Source organism: Lissotriton vulgaris, chromosome 3_1 (genome assembly GCF_964263255.1).
Source record: "Lissotriton vulgaris chromosome 3_1, aLisVul1.2, whole genome shotgun sequence".
NCBI classification, from domain to species: Eukaryota; Metazoa; Chordata; class Amphibia; order Caudata; family Salamandridae; genus Lissotriton; species Lissotriton vulgaris.
In genome coordinates this window covers 1357824163-1357837653 of record NC_141689.1, presented here as the reverse complement: position 1 = coordinate 1357837653, position 13491 = coordinate 1357824163, and the positions used below count along the sequence as shown (strand labels likewise).

The 13491-nt window shown below is 42.4% G+C and overlaps 1 protein-coding gene across 1 annotated transcript in view; it reads left to right on the top strand.

Moving 5' to 3' along the window:
• The window catches only part of CHRNB3 (cholinergic receptor nicotinic beta 3 subunit), a 448118-nt gene that overhangs the window by 179199 nt on the left and 255428 nt on the right, over positions 1 to 13491 (top strand). Inside the window, exon 4 of the mRNA XM_086963701.1 lies at positions 13242 to 13351. Coding sequence (XP_086819827.1) covers positions 13242 to 13351 — 110 coding nt within the window. The remainder of the gene's footprint in view (positions 1 to 13241; positions 13352 to 13491) is intronic.

The following is a 13491-nucleotide window of genomic DNA, read 5'->3' as shown; positions in this document are numbered from 1 at the left end:
GCCTACTTGCCTGCAATTAGGAGACATTCTGAGCCTGGGTCTGCCTGTGCCCTTCCAATGGGACCGGTTCCGGAGGCATGGGGGGCTGAAACGGGACCCGGGTGACGGCGCCCCATCCTATTACGCTACAACCCGGGATGAACATCACACCTGCAAATTCATGGCGACTAGTGGATTTACATTTCTCCCCCTTGCTACTGAACTCTCACAGCCCCGGCCACTCCCATACTCACAATGGGCAAACATGATGGCAAACAGCCCGAAATCTCATTAAAAAAAATGTGCTGCTCGACACATGGACCCTACCTCTGATTGCGAACCCCACTCGCTTCAGCCAGAAGATTCTGCTAACCATGACCTTAACATCAAGGAACTACTCCTTGAGGTTAAATCCAGCCTGAAGGCCATTGATAATAAACTTGACCTGCTCACCTCTGCCTGAATCATGTAAAGAAGCGAATAGATTCGCACAATGCAAGACTTGACCATTTAGAAACTCGCATTTCTGTCGATGATACCCAGGCTGACTCAAAGGAACATATACTCTGTCTGGACAAGATACTGGAGCTCATTAAAGCCAAGAATGTGGACCTTGAGGCCCACTGAAAGGGTAACAACCTCTGCATCATTGGTTTGTCAAAAACTACAGCCATCTCCAATATAGAAAACTACGTTGAGTTTCTATTACGGGAGCCCTTCGGGGCAGGTTTATCCCCAAACTTCATTGTCGAGAGAGCTCACAGGTCACTCTGCTAAAGGCCACCAGGACCAAGGCCACCAGTGGGGGCAATCCCCCGGCAGAATATTGCCTGCCTTTTCAACCATAGAGCTCATGTTGTAGTCCTCCGACTGGCCCGGGAGAGGTCAGATGCACCACCAGGGGAATACCATATCCTTCTATCCCAACTTCACTGTAGCAGGGCAGGCTGCCTGCCGAGATTTTGTCCCTGCCAAAAAAGCTCTGCAGCAGTCAGGCATATAATATGTTCTACCGATGGGCATGCTTCACAGACACCCCATCACACTGGCAGCGATCTATGGACCCAACACTGACAACCCGGGGTTCTTCACAAAGATTTGGCAATTAATAACTGTTATCGGTCACTGGACAATACTTTGAGGGTGTGACTTCAATGTTACCCTAGACGACTCATTAGATTGATCTGGTATCTCTCAGAGTCCTCACCCTGAAGGCCTTACACATGATACTCACAGAAAATCCTCTCATAGATGTTTGGCATACTGCACTGCTCAACACAGGAGGGCACCTGCCTTACCATAACGTATGGTCCAGAATCGACTTCTGGTTGGCCTCCAAAGACGCCCTCAACTTGACAGCCTTCTTCACACACTAGCCTCACACCCTCTCTGATCATGCCCCATACGACTTATCTTGCATATTCCCCACGTCTCTCCCCTCGCATTTACTTGGCAACTAACATCGGGTGTGCTCTGAGATACGGTGTTTAGGCAAGAAATTTACATAGCCATATTGGATTATTTTGAACACAACACTGGCTCAGTTAACTCCCCCTCTACACTGTGGGAAGCTTTTAAAATGGTCATTAGGGGTATTTGCATAGCTAACCAAAATGGGGTCCTCAGGGCAATTCGTGGGTCACTTACACACTTAGAGGCTGACATTGGCTCCCTAGAAACTGATCCCTTTCACTTGAATGGTCCAGCCACAATGGCTGCTATATGCAATAAGATGTCTTGTTTTCAAGAGGAAGCTTTGTGCGAGAGGCATTTCCTGAGTAAGGAATCCTGAGCCCGTAGTTATGGTGAGGGTGACTGCCCAGGGAGAACTCTGGCCGGGCTGCTCCACAAACCCTATGTCTCTACTTTTATTTCAGAGCTCCACACACCAGAGGGCCAACTCTGCCTCTCCCCATACAATCTCCTGCAAACTATGTCTCCTTTTTACGCCCGGCTCTACTCTGCTATGCTTCCAGCTGAGCCTGAAGACTCTAGGGCATACCTGGACACTGTTCAGCTGGTCTCGCTATCTGCTGACCAACGTGAATTCCTGAATTCCCCCATCACTCCAGTGGAAATATCTCAGGTAATCGTGGGGCTACCAGTGGACAAGGCCCCTGGCTTTGATGGACTGGCCATAGCTTTCTACAAAGAATACTCTCAGATCTTAGTCTCCAAACTCCTTGATATGTATCAGGATGCAGTAAATATGGGTTTCCTTCCACCTTCTTTGAGGAAAGCCGTCAAAATCTTGCTTCTCAAACTGGACAAACCAGTAGACATATCCGACTCATATCGTCCATTATCTCTTATCAACACAGATAATAAGATTTTTGCTAAGGTGCTTGCAAACAGGCTGCTATTACTGCTACGTGTAATGGTGTGACCTGATCAATCCGGCTTTATTCCGGGCAGGTTGACAGCCGACAGCCTACTTACTCTCTTTGCAGCAATGCACCACCTTAACCCCCAGGTCCCAGCTGCGGCTGCTTTATTGGACACCACGAAGGCGTTCAAGTCACTGGGATGGTTGTACCTCTTTCCACTATTGCAGAGGTTGGGACTTGGCGCCCACTTTATTGCACAAATCTGACCCTTATACACTGTCCCTGTCACTCGGGTGCGGCTTAATGGCCTAATTTCTGAACGTTTCCTAGTCACCCATGGCACAAGGCAGGGATGTCTGCTCTCACCCTTACTGTTCGCCGTCACTATGGAGCCCCTCGCTGCACGTCTCTGACAACACCACGTGGATAGATGTATTTGCTTCTCCTCCTGAGGTTCCATAATTTTGCTACATGCAGGCAATCTTACCCTGTACATGATCAATCCCCAGACTAACCTAATCCCACTGATATTCGAAGTAGTGATATTTGGAGGCTACTCTGGTGTACCGGTGAACTGAGCCAAATCGGTCCTTTTCCCCTTGATCAACTGTACTATACCTTTCCCCCAGAATATTTGTTAACATGGGCCACAGGCCCAACCAAATACTTAGGTATTTGGATCAGCAGAGACCTGAGGAGCTTTGGTGAGCCAATTATGGACGGGCTGTTTGGCTGGAAGATCAGATCCTGATGAGGTCCAGATTGCCTCTGTCACTGGCGGGCCATATTGCCCTGGCCAAGATGATTGTATTACCCACATTCCTCTACTTATTTATGAATATTCCCGATCCCCTCACTGTTTGTTTATTTAAACGCCAACGCTCCGACCTAATCTCATTGATATGTGCTGGCCATCAATCCTGTATTACCTATGAATGGTAGGCCCAGACATGTAACTCTATGCACTAAACAGCCTTCCATCTGGTCGCATAGGTGGTGGCCAGAAGAACTAGGACCAACCTCGAAGCCCAAACCAAAGATACAAAATTTGGGAGTCTGGTTTGATAACACCTTATCTTTCACAGAACAGATATCAACTCTGGTAGGCACGTGTTTTGGCCTTCTAAGAATATTACAATTTATTTTTGCTTTACTTCCTCTAGATGCTAAAAAGACCATTGTGCAGGCCCTGGTTACATCTCCCTTAGACTACTGAACATCCTCTATTTAGGGGTCACAAAAAGCAATCTGAATATGCTGCAGAAAGTTCAAAATGCAGCTGCCCGGATGATATTGAACATCCCAGGGTGTACCCCTGTGGGAGCGGCCCTGAGGGAGCTACACTGGCTACCAGTGCAGGCCAGAGTTAATTTGAAGTCTCTGTGTTTCTGCCATAGGATTCTCAATGAGAGAGGGCCTAGGTATCTTTGACCCTTACTTACCCCTTACAGACCTACTCAGAATCTTAGGTCCGCTGGCACGGCTAAGTTGGTAGTCCAAAAAATCCAAAAGGCATGTTTGGGAGGTAGGTCTTTTGGCTTTTTATCAGGCAAAGCATGGAATAAACTGCCATGTGAGCTAAGGATGTTTCGGAGAAAACTTAAGACTTGGCTCTTTCAGTCATCCCTGTGGGACTGGTGTTAATCACTGTCTTTTTCTCAGATAGGTCTTTTTTGATAGGACTAGGGGTTGGTGGATAGGGGTTGGCTGTTTAAGGGCTGGGATATCTTAGCGTGGAGACACTCCATTGGAGTAACCAAGCGCTCTATAAACTTTAATCTAATCTGTGCGTCCAAGCCTAATACCTATATTATTGGGTACGTCCCACATCTTTCCAACTACACACAGCAATTAAGCTAGACATGGCCTCCCCCCGGCCTCTCACCACTGCTTTATTCCTGCCTTATAAACCACCTGGGCCTGCAATAGACACCACGCAATGTTTACAACGGGGCATGGACCGGGCTTCGTAAACGTGCTGGCACCCAACTACTATATGCCCACTATGTCCCTACAGCTAAGCACCCCTTGCTACCACCTTTGCATGATAAAGATGCAATAGGATGTGTAAGCAAACTTGGCATTCATACTTTTGGAGATCTATACCTTGACAATCACTTTCTCCCCCCCTACAGCTAACAATACATCAACCTCTGTACTATTGGATACTTTGCTATATTTCCAGCTGCGAGCCACACCATCTTTCCCGCTCCGCCACAGACACTCACAGCACTGGAATTCGTTTACACTGTTACATCCTAACACAAGCTGATAACACACCTATATACCCACACACGACAGTCCAACCCCGGGCCAACCATGAAAGCTTGAGCAGCTTGGAGCCCTGACCTCGACTGTCCCCTGACTGAAGCCCAGTTGACTTGAATCACTAGTCCACAATCACCGACTCCACCTCATACACTTCAAGTTCCTGCATCACTTCTACCGCACGCCACTACAGCTATCACGGATGGTACTGATCTCTAACTCTCACTGTCAGCGTCTTCATGCATCCCATGCCGATTTCATGCACTTAGCTTGGTACTGCCCCAAGATTGCTGCCTTCTGGTCTGAGATTTTCCACATGCTAGGGGACGTCACTGGCACACCGACCACTCCTTGGGTTGCCAGGCTATTTCAAAGACATACCACCTACTACCCGCAGATTGGGTGTTATTATGCTACTCATGGCCAAACACAGAGTAACGATACACAGGGGCAGGTCAATAGTTCCTACAGTTCAAACCTGGCTCACCGACCTTGCAGACTGTCACGAGCAATTAACAGCAGGACCCCGTGACATCTTGGATCCCTTTACTTCTTTTCGCAGAAATTCGACCCCCACCACCTCAGAGAGACACTCCCCACCTGCTGAGGGAACCATAGCTGACCCATGAGATGAGATGCATTGGGCAAGGGGTTTATGATTAGAGAACCACCTAGTTACCCGTGTTCAATGAGTACAGGGCTAGAGAGTACAAATGTCAACTTTTGAAATACAAAATGCATCCCATAAATAAGATTGACAAGACCTATTAAATTGTTTTCTGCAATGTGTGCTCACCATACCATTGTCCTTGTGTACGTTTTTTCTGCTATTTGGAACTATGTAATTTCTGCCCGTGTTGCCAACTGTTAAAATAAAATAATTAAAAAATATATTTTTTTTAAAAAAGGGTAGATTGTTATTACTCTGAATTAAGTGTAGAGATAGGTATTTTGCTACATGGAATCTCACAGAATACCATAGTAGGCAAGCATTTTGATGTTGGTTACCCCCACTGACAAACCAGGAAAATATGTGTGTATGGAAGATTTGTACTGTAAGAATCCTTTTTAGACCCAATTAGGAAAGACAGGGTTTTGTTTTGCCAACTGTAATTTTACTACTAAGTAATTTCATAACTATGTTCCTGTTGATTGCCTTGTAGGAAAACTTATGCTCAGTACAGGAGGTCCCAGTTAGTTACGGTGATAAACCATTTATAACAGCTACAGGTCTGATTGGTTCATCAGGAACACATATTCATGTTGCCATTGGTCTGCTCTCTTTATTATAAAAAGTTATGATAAACACATTAAGCTTGAAGTATTGATTGTGAAAAGAATATGTTAAATATGTTATAATCAAAAGGCAGTTAAAGGTAGATTGTTATTTCTCTGTATTAAAGCGGTGGTGTGTTACACAAAATGTCGGATTAACTCTGTAGGAAATAATTTTGGTACTGGTAACTGCCTCTGACAAACCCCAGGGGGAGAATATTGAACTGTAATAACTATTGCTAGGTTCTCCTCTTAGATATCTGCCCAAACAAATATTAAATAATACCTACATCCAGATATGTATATAAATATTTATCAATATGGATACGTAGAGGGTCTTTCGGTCCACTCTGTTCTGCCATTGGTCTGTCTGAGTGTCATTTACAATCTGCTTCCATGCATGACAGCGAACAGCATAGGGTATTGATTAAGTCGGCAAAAATAGTTAGCTATTTTGTGTGTGGGTCACGGCATTCTCTGATTGCATGCACACATCAGCCTTATATGTGTGCCTCAGTATCAGGGCTGGTTGACCCGTCCTTTAGTATTAAATTTTCCCTAATTAAAGTTCCCCATTCAATTCTTTGCTTCTCTTCTTCATTTTTTGTTTCTTGAGATGATCCTACAGCTCTGCAGTCAGTGCTAACTGGTTTTCTTGCTATGGATGCTCATTTCATTTGTAATACACCACATTCCAAATGACCAATTCCTCTAAGCCAGGAGATCATTATGGAATGATATTGTCCATAGTGTATTATTGTTTTACCATTCCAGGATAGCCATCATGTTGGTTCTAAATGTGGGTCAAAGTCCCCCGCCCGCGGACCTCAATATTTTGTCATGTTGTGGGTGCTCTGGGTCGGCAGCAGGGCACCCAAATATAGTAAGAAAATGGCATAAAAGGAATAATAAATGAGCGGCAGAAGCTGGCTTATATATTATTCACTGTTCCGTGCAAGGAGCACCCTGCAATGCCCTGCAAGGGCTTTTTAATTTTTTTTTTTTACTTTGGTGGTGCCGCTAGAAGAGCAAGGGGTACCACCAATCGGTTTTGGTAATGTTCTGGAGGACTGTTGGGAGCACAGCAACACCCCAGCAACATTAAAATAAAAACACAGGAAGCCTCCTGGGTAATTGAATGTATGATCCCAGGAAAGCATACCATCTTTTTTTATAATCTGGAGCTGTATATCTTCAGCTGGAGTGCAGGTACCTCTTGTGGCCTGATAAATTTAAAAAAGGCTCAAAGACAAATTAAATGTTTTATTTTAAATAATGCTTTTTTGAAATATAATAATCATTGCAATGTATCAATTTATGAAATATACATTTGATTATAGTTATTGGTGACTTTTTTGACAAAGTCAATACGTCTGTTTTATATATGTGTTGATGTGCTGACCCCTTAATAAAGCCAAAAAGCCTGCTGATCCTTTGACAAAGCCAATAGGTCTGCCTTTCTAAAAATGACGCCCTTTATTTTGCCACATGACACGGTAAGCCATGTACAGCCAGGGTGGGAGCCCACAGGGGCCAATCTCTGCATGCAATCCCATGGGGAGGTTGAGTTCAGGGTCTGGTTGCAGGCGAGACCCTGCAAATCAAACCACCACCACGCACTGCCAAAGGCCATGCACTGCGAGAGGCTAGACAGCTAGGGAGAATGGGCACTGGGCCTGCCACATGCCTGACCTGCACCCAACCTCCTGACAAGCACAGCGATAGACATTGTTCTTTATGTTAAAAAAACATAGAAATTACCTAGAAAAAAATAAAGGTTAAAGTAACGTTATAGTTAGGAACTGTAATAATGTCTTACTTTACATTAAAAAAAATCTTAGAAATTCACAGAAAAAACCTAAGGTTATATGTAGGTGAGAATGTCTGTTAAAACATACTGTTTTAAAAAAACAAAACCACTAAAATCTACCAGTCATACTTATCTCAAGTAACTATAACTTGTGCCATAAAGTAACTATAAGTCGTGTCCTTGCCATGCACTCCTAATTGCATCCCATATTACATCACTCATAACATGCTCCATGACATCATTGATATAAACACTGTGCATGGCAAGGCAATTTGTAAAGGAGGAACATTTAGTGAAATAAAATGATTCCCAAGAAGCTGTTTAGAAAGAAAATAATATTAATATAGAAGAATGCTGGCCCTGTTTTAACCTACCTTTTCATGAAGGCGAGGTACCAGAATATAGTTGTCAAAATACTTTCTCGGGTTAATAGTCTGTCATTTTAATTGTCTACAAAAAGACCGCCTCATTGGAGTTCATAATAGAAAAATGAATCCCAAGGTTGACAACATTTTTGTAGATGACATTAAGGACACAGTATTTATCCCAGACAATATACCTGTATTGTATATTCATAAAAACTGTCCATAATATTAAGCTGATCCAAATTTGTAACATGAGATTTTTATAAAACCCCTATACACGATAATATAATTTCCAAATAAACTTTATGATTGAAATTGTAGTTGGGCAGTTCATCGCATGGTAAACAGTGTTACATATAAGCACAGCTATAGGTAACCCTTATTCAGATAGTCAGGTCTCAATTTACTTGGAGAACAATATAATTTCTAATCCAATAATTTATATTTTCCTGTATAAATAACAACCAGTCCAATGCAAGGTTAATTTTGAGCCAGAGCCAACTTTTCGTCCTGTAAATGCTTGTCTGAATGAGTGTACAGGAAAATGGGCAACCCAATGTACCCTTGCGGGTTTGGGCGTAATTGTATGATAGGGTAAAAGTACCGTCAAGGGATTTTGATCAAACAGGATATTTTAGTTTTTTAAAAACTTAATTAAATGACCCAATATTAACCCCTTCCATGCTGATGACGGCCCCCATCCGTCATGCATCACGGTGCTCGTGTGCTTATGATGGCTGGGGGCCGTCATAAACCCATTCACTCTTTAAAAGTCCAGCACAGCAGCAGAATAGGCCCAGCAACGAAGGGGTGTATGGAAGTCTTAAAGCATCAATGGCAAACTTTCTCAATTATTAAAAAGAATTGTGCTAGAAGTCACAAGGTAGTGTGTATTTTATCGATGAATTTCTTATTTAGAACAGCAATAATCGTTCGGTGTCAAACTTTGTTGTTTATTGGATCAATTTCTTGTTAGATGGTACTATCTTTGGCAGCACAAAAGTCGTTTGTCTTGTTTGAATTCAGACAGCGTAAAAGGTTTTCTTTATCGGAAAAAAGGTCGCTTGTCTTTTTTTAAAATTCAGCCAGCATTAGAAGATTTCGAGTTTCAAAGTACTTCGTGTATCAAATCGTCGTCGTCTTTAGCCAAACCTTTTACGTTGACTGAATTCAAACAAGACAAGCGACTTTTGTGCTGCCAAAGATAGTACCATCTAACAAGAAATTGATCCAATAAACAACAAAGTTTGCCACTGAATGATTACTGCTGTTCTAAATAAGAAATTCATCGATAAAATACACACGCAGTGGCCCATCGAAATTGTGACACATAAGGGGTCAACGAGTATTTATCCCGTATAGTCCTGAAGATGGTCTTGCTTATTGATTACTAAAGACCAAAACGTCGACCTACACTATTTCTTCCATAGCTGTATTTTTTAGAAGAAAAGCTTGTACCCTTGTTACAGAGAAGCTGTTATAATCTAATTTTGTTCTTCATGTAACATTGTGTTTTGATATACTGTTATGTACCCTATTTTATGAAAATTCACAGATAAAATCTATTTTTCTATCTACACCTGCCTCTTTACTCTATTTCTGTTTGTAGACTAACAGCGCCCTACCTTGTAACTTCTAGCACAATTCTTTTTAATAATTGACAAAGTTTGCCATTGATGCTTTAAGACTTCCATTAATATTGGGTCATTTAATTAAGTTTTCAAAAAACTAAAATATCCTGTTTGATCAAAATCCCTTGACGGTACTTTTACCATGTCTGAATGAGTGGCATATTATATGGAGTCTCTTCAAATCTAATCTGTAGGAGTAAGAAGGGTCATACTGATACTAGAATACTGAAAGAGTGACATGGGCCGGAAGAGGAACAGTGTTTAGAGCCATCAAGAGAGACCAGGCTGGAAAGGGGTCAAGGAGCCACAGACATTGGAAGCAAGCAAGACTGCAAGGGGTGCAACAGAGGATGAAACTATTGGAAGATGCAAGGTGTGTGTAAACAGGTAGCCTTGAGTGGGCCACACCTAATTTATCATGCAGTAGGAAGGGATTTTGGAAGATGGGGAGCTTTCATGTTTGAAAATCCTGAAAGTTCATTTGGAGTAGCTACAGCATGAGTAAATGCAAATGCATCATCAATACATTTCAATGCAAGTGACCCAACACTTTTTGTAGATTATATGGAAATATTGCTTTTACGGCACTGTTTGGATTGTACGTTGGCGGTGATCTGATTTGGTTAATTTGCACATAAGCAAGGATGCATATTCCTTAACGACAACATTGGACCACCCCGTAAACCCCCCTAATATGGGCTGGCACATGGCATAGCCACAAGTGAGGTGGCAATTCTGTCATCCATCAGATCACCAGGTCCGACTATATGCCTAGACTTTCTTCTTTTATTTATTTAATGCGATTTTATATAGCGCAAACTTTACCCGAAGGTGTCAGAGCGCTTTACATAACATGTAAACAACAAAGAGGGACCTAAAAAGGATAATATTTATAGGGGTCCAGTGTACCTGTCCTAAGAGCCTGTAACCAAGTAATGTAAAAAGTTCCCCAATTGCTAATGTAGCAGAGAAATCTCTCTCTCAATAAATGTGTGATCAATAATCAGGGAACCGAAGGGATCCCTTGTCGGAACTTAGTATGCCTCACACAACTAATTAGCTGGATGATTTTTTCATCCCACAAGATGGTTGTCTTGCCTCATCATCGGCTTCCTGCTCCAACGTCAGGCCGGCACTGCAATGCCTGACGGGTAGCACTAGGTGCTACACTTTTGTGGAGTTCTTTTGTTCCTTGCCGTTAGTTGAGTGTGTGTATGAGGGGCCTGAGGAAGTGAAGTAGTGAGCGTGAACAAGTGTATTAAAAAAGGTTAGTTTAGTCCACTAAGACAACTTTATTTATGTGGCTAACTGCCTTGTTAAAATAGTGAAGGGAGGGGTACCGAGACTCAAAGTCAATGTAGTTTGGCCTCGTTCAACCCTCACCTGTGGTCAACATGTTTCATGCCATATAGGCAATTCTTCAGGACCTAATGGTGCTCATAAACTTATAGAATGCCCATAGTGGGCTACAATGTATGTCATATACAACCTGACGTTGGAGCAGGAAGCCGATGATGAGGCAAGACAACCATCTTGCGGGATGAAAAAATCATCCAGCTAATTAGTTGTGTGAGGCATCCTAAGTTCCGACAAGGGATCCCTTCGGTTCCCTGATTATTGATCACACATTTATTGAGAGAGAGAGAGATTTCTCTGCTACATTAGCAATTGGGGAACTTTGTACATTACTTGGTTACACGCTTTACATAACAACCAGTTGCAAAACATAAGGACTTAGGATTACATGTGTTGCATAAAAGATACAAACAGAAAAAATTGCAAATGTACAAGATGTAAAGTCACACAATTTTAAGCCTGCTTCTTGGGTATTCGATCAGCATTCGGACAGCATCTCGGTCTTTCAGCGTTCTTGCTGCGACTGTAGGTGACTAGTCTAACTAACTACCCGAATCATACTTTCTTAATGGCATGTACCACCCCTAAATGTTTCAACTTTATGAAACTCCTATTTCTGATTGGACGAGCTGAGGGGATGATCATCACACCATGCTAAGTTTTTGATCATTTTCTTTAGTTCATTGTTTTAAGTTCCCGCCCATTCATTTGTTCTCCCAAGCTTTATTACCCACCCATATTTGCAAACTCTATCAACAACAATGTATACAATTAACAGTTGTCTATTGAATCTTAAGGATGTTCAGGTGGTTCCCAGGACATGTATGGAGCACATCCTTGGACGAGTTTCAAGACTTGACTTCACTGTTTCTGAGATGTCATCTTTGCGCATGCGGGAGGAAACACGTGGGTGTCAGACTTTAGCATCGCTCAGAGGTCCGAATACGAACTAATAGAGAGCTCAAAAGAGAAAGTATTAATTTCATAGTAAAATGATTTCACTGTATACCACCTATCTCTACTCTAATCCCATTTACTTTTAAAGACTCTTTATGCATTAGCATTTAGTATGCAACTCATTTTAGTTTCAGCAAAGCAGATGCTTAGCACGTGAGTTTCAAGCGGCCATATTAGATGCTATTGCGCAGAAGCAGAATTTTCCCTCCAAGTGTAAAGATGTCATTTTGCGTAGATGCAGTTGACGCATGCGCAGTACAGTTTCCCGCGTTAGCAGCCATCTTTAATCACACTCGGGTTACTTGTTAGTAAAACACATAGGCAAGTTTACTCTATCTAGGAATATATTAAATGTGGTGCATATTAGTATCAAAATACATTGTTAATACTTCGTTATGGGTTTTTATGAGAGGATTGCGTCCGAGCAAGTCTCTTTTATACAAGTCCTTGCTTCATCGCAGGTACGTAATCCCTAATCAACTTGGAAGCTCTCTGTTGCATTAGTAGCCAGAGAACCTGCAATTAAAGGACACTGCGAATGGTAAGAAACTACAAAGCATTAGAATATTGGAATATTGACAGCACCGCTGAAGACAGTGGAGTGTCAGAGGAGTAGCAACATTACAAAGCCCTAAGCTGCATCCTCTGACTCCCTCTTTTTTCCTGCCTCTCCAGGATATGTGGATTGGATTGCTAAGGTGAATAAAAAAGGCAGAGGCTCTTAGCAAGGAAAAACAGTAAGCCTTCCCCATCCTCCATGACTTACAGTGGCAATGGAGCACCAGGAGATGGGAGTGAATTCTCAGCAGCTCTTGCGTCTCCCTGTGCCTTGGCAAATGAGGAAAAGTAGAGATGACAGATAATTAGGGGCTGTAGAGATGTCACAGCTCCTTGTGTCAATGTGTGATATTTGGTGATTAATACTGTGGCTGCGTGCATAGCAGGAATTGTCAAACATTCAAATCCTGAGCTGTGAAAGGAAATAGGATTGTTAGGGTTGCTGTATTGGTCCAGTGACTGGAGGGGGGTGTCAATTGTCATTGGAGCGTGCTTTGTTGGGATATACGGCTATAATAATGCATAATGAATCATTCATGTCAGGACGCTGTAGGGAGGTTAAGATCACTTCATCTAGAGAGTAGCAAAAGGATTTACGAATGATTTTGAGAATCTGAGCAAATATGCATAATAATGCGCCTTGGAAACACAATCAGTGCCATGTCATTTAAAGGGTCCATTCTCAGGTAGTAATGATTGCTTATCTCTATTACAGCAATGGATGGATCTCAAACTTCGCTGGAATCCTGAAGACTATGGTGGAATTACTTCCATAAGAGTTCCATCTGAATCCCTTTGGCTTCCGGACATTGTATTGTTTGAAAAGTAGGTATACCTTTAGTGAAAGCAGCAGATGTGTGAACCATGCATAAGTAACAGAGTCACTCTAATACACTATCAGTGTACCTTCCTAAGTACTTAATAAAATAATATTAATTTTTTTGAATAATAAGTGCATGCTCTGA